The sequence below is a fragment of the Tamandua tetradactyla genome, chromosome 3, assembly GCF_023851605.1.
Source record: "Tamandua tetradactyla isolate mTamTet1 chromosome 3, mTamTet1.pri, whole genome shotgun sequence".
Taxonomy (NCBI): Eukaryota; Metazoa; Chordata; class Mammalia; order Pilosa; family Myrmecophagidae; genus Tamandua; species Tamandua tetradactyla.
In genome coordinates, this window is record NC_135329.1 from 7,243,517 (window position 1) to 7,251,773 (window position 8,257).

At 48.8% G+C, this 8,257-nt stretch overlaps 1 protein-coding gene and 1 long non-coding RNA gene across 5 annotated transcripts; one reads left to right on the plus strand and one right to left on the minus strand.

Annotated features, from left to right (window-relative positions):
• The first annotated feature begins 9 nt into the window (after positions 1 to 9).
• On the plus strand, positions 10 to 1,358 carry LOC143676935 (uncharacterized). Its single transcript, XR_013172317.1, has 2 exons — positions 10 to 90; positions 286 to 1,358. It is a non-coding gene; the product is annotated as an uncharacterized LOC143676935 (long non-coding RNA).
• Positions 77 to 7,615, minus strand: TP53I3 (tumor protein p53 inducible protein 3). 4 transcript variants are annotated; one of them, XM_077152231.1, is made up of 7 exons: positions 7,448 to 7,606; positions 7,157 to 7,304; positions 6,688 to 6,830; positions 5,269 to 5,536; positions 2,875 to 3,087; positions 1,822 to 2,018; positions 161 to 622 (listed from the first exon to the last, which is right to left on the minus strand). In XM_077152231.1, exons 3-7 carry the CDS (start codon positions 6,823 to 6,825, stop codon positions 440 to 442), a joined length of 999 nt encoding a protein of 332 aa, XP_077008346.1. In that variant the 5' UTR covers positions 6,826 to 6,830; positions 7,157 to 7,304; positions 7,448 to 7,606; the 3' UTR covers positions 161 to 439. The 4 variants fall into 4 exon arrangements, with proteins under 4 accessions (XP_077008349.1, XP_077008348.1, XP_077008347.1 ...); XM_077152234.1 differs by lacking the exon at positions 1,822 to 2,018 and having other exon boundaries at positions 77 to 622; positions 7,448 to 7,615; XM_077152232.1 differs by lacking the exon at positions 7,157 to 7,304 and having other exon boundaries at positions 158 to 622; positions 7,448 to 7,607.
• Between the last annotated feature and the right edge of the window lie 642 nt (positions 7,616 to 8,257).

Genomic DNA, 8,257 nt, shown 5'->3' on the forward strand with positions numbered 1-8,257 from the left:
CACGCTGGAGGGGGCGGGGCCTGAGATGGATGGCCCGGGCTGGGGGGCCCGACGGGAGACCTGGGGCTGCGGGCCGCCGGGAGCGTCCGGGTATGTTGTGTCGCTGCTGAGGCTGGGCCCTGACCCCGAATCCCGGGTGCTGCCGACGCCTCCCTGGCTTTAACACTGGGCGGCCCGGCCTCCCCGGTTATCTTCGCGGCGACCCGCGTCGTGACACAGACCTGCCCCGACGCTCCCAGGCCTCCAGAACGCGTTTCCAGCCCATTCTCTCTTTATTTTTTCAAGCCTACTTTACATGGATCTTTATACGAGGTGGGGAGAGGCCAGGGGAATCGGGCCGGGAAGTAGCACCGTCTCTTGTCTGCGGACTGTGAAATTTTCTCCACGTTTGCGCCGGGAAGGCTTGGGGTGGCCGCGGCCTGAACTGCCCCTGCGGCCTTCATTGGGGCAGCTCCAGGACGATTTTGCCCACGTTGCTGTTACTCTCCATGTACGCGTGGGCATCTTGGATTTCACTCAGCGGGAAGATTCTGTCTAGAACAGGCAGTAGACGCTGGGGACCCTCCGAGGAGAAGTGGGGCAGAACTTGTTCCGTGAAAGCCTTCACCAGCATTTGCTTGTACTAAGATGAAGGAAAGGAGTGTGTCAGACTGGATAGAGGCCTTACTCTACAACTTCCCATCCTTTTCGGCCTATCTGAAATGTATACACAACTGAAAAAGCGCAGAGGAGTATCCTCTACCCTTCCCAGCATGTATCTGCATGTCCCCAACTGTGAAACCTCATTCTGTTCCAGATAAGGATTGAAACTGAAGTAAAATATTCTCATCCCTGACAATCTAAGGGCTGTTGTGTAATATAGGCTCCAAACAGCAGGTAGCCACAGACAGAAATTGCATGGAATCAGTGCAAAAGGGAGAGTGAAGCTCCGCTATCCCCCAGCTGGTATGAAGAGACATATCGGGAAACTGTGGTGGATGGGTGATGTACCTGAGAGTCTGGATAAGGTCTTGGTCTCATCCTGGTGGGTGTGGACCCATTGTGAATAAGATCTCTTCAAGTGTTACTTCAGTGAAGGTGTGGCCCAAAGGAAAGATTTTGGGATTTAAACCTGGATTACTGGAGTCCTTTATAGGCAGAGTGAAAAATCACATGGAGAGAGAAGCCACATGAACAGCCAGAAACTGGAAATCACTGGAACCCGGAACAGAAAGGAGAAAATGCCACTGCGTGCATTGCCATGTGACAGAAAGCTAAGGAACCCCAAGATTGCCAGCCAACGAGAAGATACCCACCCCCAGAGGAAGCAAGCCTTCTAGCCTCGGAAACCATGAGCCAATAAATTCCTGTTAAGCCAACCCTTTGTATGGTATTTGTTTCAGCCGCTGGGAAACAAAAACAGAAACATTTCCAAAGCTAGCACCTGTAAGAATGTCACATAGAAGAGTTCAGGAATATATAATCTGTTGAAGGTTGAGGCTTCCTTTCTAAGGATACTGTAAAGCATTCTGACTTTGAAAACAGTCCTGAAACTACTGGAAGTACTTCCTAATATGCTAAATGCCTTGTTCATTCTGTTAGAAAGTTTAGATTATATATGAGACATTAGTCACCCTCTTTCCAAGATGCCAAGGCTTCTAGTGACCAACACTAATTAGTTCTGTGAAACTAGGTTACCTATTTTGGGGGAGAGGAAGCAGGTTTCTGTATAGGCTCCCAAATCTGAGATGTGACAGATTTTCATTTTCAGAGTTACACAAATAAATTAGACTTTTCAGGGTAATGGTTAAATCACATGTTTTCTTTTCACTCACCACTCACCTTTTTGTCCCTAGATCTCAGTAAAGTGGTGATTAGGCTTCCTCGTTTAAAAAGTAGCTTTGAAAACAGGGGTCCACTGATGTTAGCTCCTCCCATCAGACCATAAAGAACCCAGCAACCATCAAGAGCCAGGCAGTTGACATTCTTCTCCCAGTAAGATCCACCTATGCAGTCTAGGATAAGATTGACTCCAGCACCTTCCACGTAAAACAGATTCATGATAGGAGTCAGACACAGAAAGCTTGTTACAAAGTAAGACTCACGTTATACTGTGACTATATGGGTATAAATAAATACAGGTGCAAGTGGTACATCTGTAAGTTGGAACTAGAAACATGTTCCTGAAAATGTTGTAAATACTCTGGGTAGCTGAACTCTGTAATAGAATATGCGTAATCTAGTCACTCTTTTATTATCCCTAGCCACAGCAAGAGGGAAATGACCTGATCTCTTCCCTCACCCCACCAGCACAAAGGCATGAATGAGAACAGAACAGGGAGGGTCCACCCCAGGCTAGTGATTCACATTTAAGTTATGAAGTGTCTGCACTGGGTTATCTGAAGAGTAGGCCTGCTGGCTTTGGTTTCATCTCACTTTTTCTACTTAATTGAAAAAACTGAAAGAGATGAGCAAAAAAAATATATGTTTTTGGACATGCACATCCCCTCTTCTACTTATCTCCCTGCTATCCCAACTCTTCTCTGACCAACTCAAAACTGGTATCTGTCTCAAACCTCCCATTTACTCCCTGCAAGGTGGGAGGTGGGAAAGTAGAGGTCCTGGATAATTTCAAGCCAGCTATGTGAGATTATCCAGTTTCTAAAATGTGTACAAATCATATCACTTGCAAGAATGTATGTGGAAACAATCTTTGTCCTAAATATTGACTGCCTGTCTCCAGCAGTCCAACACCAGAGACCTAGAATTTGACCAGGGCAGCTGTGGTACCTTGAGGTGAGGCAAGCCCAGCTCAGAGCACTGGTAACCTTAGACACGATGATTTTATTTAGTTTTCCCCCAAATCCCTGCCGAGCCGCAGCAGCAGTTCTTTACCTTTGGTGAATTTCAGTGTTGCTTCAGAAAAGTCCTCTTCTTCGTAATTGAATCCAGCAGCTGCCCCGAGCTTTGTTGCTATCTGAACCTTGTGCTGAGAGCCCGCTGTGACCAGGGGAAGAGCCCCGGCCATCCGGGTGAGCTGGATGGCAGCTGTGCCCACACCACTCGCTCCTGCATGGATCAGTACAGAGTCTCCTGCCTGAACATTTCCTGTAACCGAAAGTACAGAAGTAGTCGCCTTTACTCTGCAACTGCTACTCATTCCTCACCTGGCCCTGGGACCACCAAATGCCAACTCTCTTAACTGCACTTTTGGTCCACACTGGTGGTTCTTTTTGTCTTATTGCTTCTGGTTGAAGTGGAAAACAACCTTTTGGAACAGGTTGTTATTATTAGCAGCTATATTCACAATCTCTCTTTTACCTACGGAATAACACTAAAAGTCACACCTCAGCTCTATACCTGATTCGGCAAGAATAACCACCATGCCTCTGTCACCTGAAGGCAGCCCTTCAGTCTCGTTGGCCCCCAGCTGGTCTCACTGTCCCAGGCTCCATACCCAAGCCACCAGGATCCTCCTCCTAAAATTGGGCTTTCATTCTGTCACTTTCTTCTTAAAATTTAAGATGGATCTTTTGTTGGGATTGAATCATGTCCGCCCACAATAGGCATGGTCAGGAACCAACACCCTATCCTGTAGATATGAACCCATTTGTAAATAAGACCTTTGAAGTTATTAGCTAAGGTGTGCCCAAACTGAACTAGGGTGTTGAACTTAATCCAATATGGCTAAAGTCCCTATAAGGAAAGAAAATTGGACACAGAGGGAAGAAAGAAGCTGAACATCAATGGAACAGGAAGAGAAAGGAGAAAATGCTACCCTATGCATTGCCATGTGACAGAAAAACCAAGGAACCCCCAAAGACTGCCAGCCAGCCAGAAGATACTGATTCCAGGAGGAAGCAAGCTTTCTAGCCTCTGAAACCGTGAGCCAATAAATTCCTGTTGTTAAGCCCACCCATTGTATGGTGCTTGTTTTAGCAGCCAAGAAACTAAAACATTCTTTATCAGCCTTTGTACGAAGTCCAGCCAGCTTGGCATTCAAGGCCACCAGTCTGATCTCAGCCTCATCTCTAATAAATGACAATAGTTATCCTTCACTTCTGAGCAGCTGATCTCACCCTGATGCTATTTCTTAGGTCCCCCTGATGCTTGGCATGTCTTTTTTCCATCACAGCTCTATACAACCTTCAAATTCTTCTTTTCTGGAAGCTTTCTCAGACCACCCTGCCCACACCAACTTTTCCCATCTTGACCTTGTATTGTAGTTAGAGATAATGGTCACCATTTCAAACCCTGTATCTAAGTGTTTGCTATGTAATTCTTGTGAATGCCTCTTGTCTTCCCAGTTACACTGAGCTCTTGAAAGGCAGGGAGTTTTTTAAGGCTCCCTCTCATGAACTTTTGGCTGGCTTCAGTGGGGCCTGGGGAGGGAAAAGAAGAGTAGATTGAGGGCCCCTTATTCTCCACTTGGGCTCCCAGAGAGAAGCTCAGCATGACTTTGAGAGCTGGGATACTGGTAGGCCTATACTGTGAAGATGTGCTCAGGCCTTCTATCTGCTAATCAGATTTTCAGCCTCAACATCAAGCCATTGCTCATATGGCTTGAGGACCTGATACTATGCTTGGTACAGCAGGGTGAAGTGCTAGGCCTGGGTGTGGATAGGTGGCCAGGCCAAGCAAGGTGAATTGGGTAGGAACGTATAGGGTGGCTTTGGAGACATAAACCGTCTAGTGCTGGAGTGCAAAGTCTGAGGGTGTGATGAGAGACAAGGCTGGAGCCCAGGTCACAGAGGGCACTGAAAGTGAGAGTCAACACAGGTTTTGGAATAGAGGACAGCTTAATCAGAGTTGTGCTTCCAAAAGAATAATTCAGCAGATGGAGTAGAGAGGGTTGAGTGTGAGAATTTTAGAGGGGACCTTCCGAGCCAAGTGTCAGAAATGTCTAGGGAAGGTCCTGAGACAGACAGTCCAAGCACATATGAATAGACTTCTCTGATCCCTTTTGGTATAACATCAATGGAACAAGGGTGTCTCCTCTACTCCCTTGGAGGAGATGAGGACAAGTAACCAGAACTACCCTGAGACTCTTTGGTTCCACCTCACCTTGGTCATAAAAGGCCAGTCTCTAGTTGTCTCCATGACAGCTGGGTCAGCTTTGGGATTTGAGGTTGAGGCTGTGACTAGAGGACATTTGTGTCAGGGCATTAGTGAGGGGTTCAGAGGTGAAAGTTAGATCAATCGGAGACCTGGGTTGGGGTCAGCATCTGGCTTCAGGCAACAGGCTGGGCTGGTGGGAGGAAGTCTTGAGGGATTAGGGGGGCTCCTCACCCACAAAGTGCAGCAGCTGGAAGGCAGTGAGCCAGGCCTCTGGGATGGCTGCAGCCTCGGGTAGGGACAGTCCTGCTGGGACGGGCATGAGGAGCCCTTCGGGGACAGTCACATATTGAGCCTGGCCCCCACCGGGCAGCAGAGCCATGGCCAAGTCTCCAGGCTTCCAGTGCCCCTGGCAGCCAGGCCCCAGCTCTGCCACATGTCCAGCTGCTTCCAGTCCCAAAATGCTGCTGGCTCCTGGCGGCGGGGCATACTGGCCTCGTCTCTGCAGAGAGAGGTGGGTGCACAGGTGAGTGAGCACCATGATCAGAAAGCTGTGTGTCTCGTCATCCCTGGCTCTCCTCCAATATCCATTCTTTTTCCCAAACCAAACATTCAGTCAGGTTTCCTAAGTCAGGAAAAGGGAGAGAAGAGGTCACTTATCTAACACAAATAAGAGGCTGGAGGTCATACAATCACTGGATGTGACAACTAGTAGCATCCTTGGCTATTTATCTAATCTAAACCCTTTGTTTTACAAATGGAGAACCTCAGGTCTGGGCAGGGAAATGGCTTTGTCCAAAGTTAGAAAGTAAGTTAGCAGCAAAACTAGGAGCAAAAGCCTGGCCGGCTTCATCATAATTCCCTTGAGTAGCAGCCATATATAAAATGCCAGGTTTGGTGCCAAGCACTCATCCCAGCCCTCTAAAGCCTCTGCAGCTCCACCTTGAGACTGGAGGAGTTTAATTTGGAATGTGCGTCTGAATCGTTTAAGCAACTGTTTCAAAGTACACTTGCCTGGGCTCTGGTCATATTTATTTTGAAAAAAGTGCCCCAAGCAACTCAGATGCACATTTCTGAATTACCTCAACAAATGCAGCTGACCCAGTGTAGCAAGTAAAATTGCAGGCAAGAGAAATGCTCTCATAGAGTCCTGCCCCCTGCCAATACTGGGACACGTGGAGTGAAAAGAGCTCAAACTTTGCAGTCACAAAGATGTTGGCTTCAAAACACAGCTCTCCTGATTCCAGTGTTTGGCTTTGGGCATATGGTGTAACCTCTCTGACCCTCAGTTTCTTTTCTGTAAATTACAAGTAGTGAACAGTCCTCAGTTGCTATGAGATGAGGTAAGGGGTATCATACTGCCTAAACCCTCATCAACCATTGTTCAGATCTCCTGGCCTGGAGGTATGGATAGACTGCGGATGAACACAGGGTGAATTCCACTTTGCAGATGCGCAGGGTGTTTCGTTTTGTGGGACAAGGGAGACTAAATGATTTCACCATCTGTACCCCACCGCACACTCTGCGCATGCATCCCGAGGAGTGTCGCTGCCTGCACCCTTGTGCCATTGCTTCCTTTACCCAGTAAATGTTGACTGAAGGCTGAGCACGGACCAGGGCCCCCTGCACCAGCCGCCTCCTGGCCCCTGTTACCTGGAGTAGGTCTGCCCGGTTCAGGGCGCTGGCCGCCACTTGGAGGAGAACTTCCCCCTCTCCGGGGCTCGGCTTGGCCACCTCCTTGAGGTAAAGGTTCTCTGGTCCTCCCGGCTGGTCAAAGTGCACAGCTAGCATTTTCTCTGGGGATACAGGCCAGGGTAAGGGAGGGAGCGCCAAGGTTCCGGGAGAAGCGCGGCGTCCAAGGCGACCCTCCAGGGTTTTCTGCAGGCGCCGGCGGCCAGACAGGCCCCGCACGTGGCCCCCGCCGCGCCCTCCTGATGCTCGGCAGCCCGGGACTGCGCGCGCCCCGGAGGCCGAGCGGACCCGGGTCCGGTGGGGGTGGGCCTCCGGGTTTGAAGCGGCAGGACGCAAAGGCACTGAGGGGCGGAAGGCAAGCGCCACTCTCTGGCTGGGGACGCCTCCCCCGCCCGCCCCCGGCCACGTGGGCCCCGGCCCGTGGACTCACTCTGGGCTCCTCTCCCCGGACTCCGCGGCCCCGCGCGCCCTCGTGGGTCTTTGCAGCCGCAGCAGGAACCGACTGCCGGACTCCAGACGGCTCAAGGAGAGGGGCTGAGCAGAACCTACTCTCCGCCCCTTCCTTGTCCTCCCGCCCCCTTTAGAAAGCAGAGCTTGTGATGTGCAACTCAGATTCCACCCCCCCCCCCCCCCCCCCCCGCAGCCTCGGTTGTAGGAAATGCTATTTCAGCTCTCGCAGCAGGGAGAAAATACTCGTCTTCCATAGGGAATCAGAACTTACCTCCGGCGGGCTTGAGATCGGTCAGTTTTCCGGTCAGGCCAGGCTTTTAGCTCATCCACCCTATAGTTCTGGCAGCCTGCCGGTCCTCTGAGAAGCTTCTGAGGAAGGGCGTGGCTGCTAAAGGAGAAAAGTGAGAGGACAAAAGGAAGGCGAGAGGCTGTCCAAACCAAATAAATGGTCATATATTAAATGGGATGTTTGAGACCACCGAAAGAGGCCAGGAATGGAACTTGACAGCATTATAAAAAGAGAAAGTCCCTGTGAAGTTTTCTTAGATATGACACCAAAGCACAAGCAAACAAAGAAAATATAAATATTAATAAATTGGACTTCATCAAAATGTAAAACTTTTGCAGGTCAAAGGATACGATCAGGAAAGTGAAAAAGACAATGCATATAATGGAAAAAATATTTGCAAATTATGTATCTGGTTGGGATTTACAGCCAGAGTCTATGACGAACTCCTACAACACAAAACCATCAAGACAAATAACCAAATTTAAAAATAAGCAAAGAAATTGAAGAGATTTCGCCAAAGAACATATACAAATGGCCAATAATCACATGAAAAGATGCTCAACCCCATTAGTCATTAGGAAAATTCAAATCAATCAAAACCACAGTTAGATACCACTTCAAACTCACTGGGATGGCTATAATATTAATTTTTTTTTTAAATAACAAATGTTGGTCAGGATGTGGAGATCCCTCAGACATTGCTGATGAGGATATAAAATGGCACTGCTCTGTGGAAACAGTCTGACAGTGACTAAAAAATTAAGCACAGAATAATCACGTGACTCAGCAATC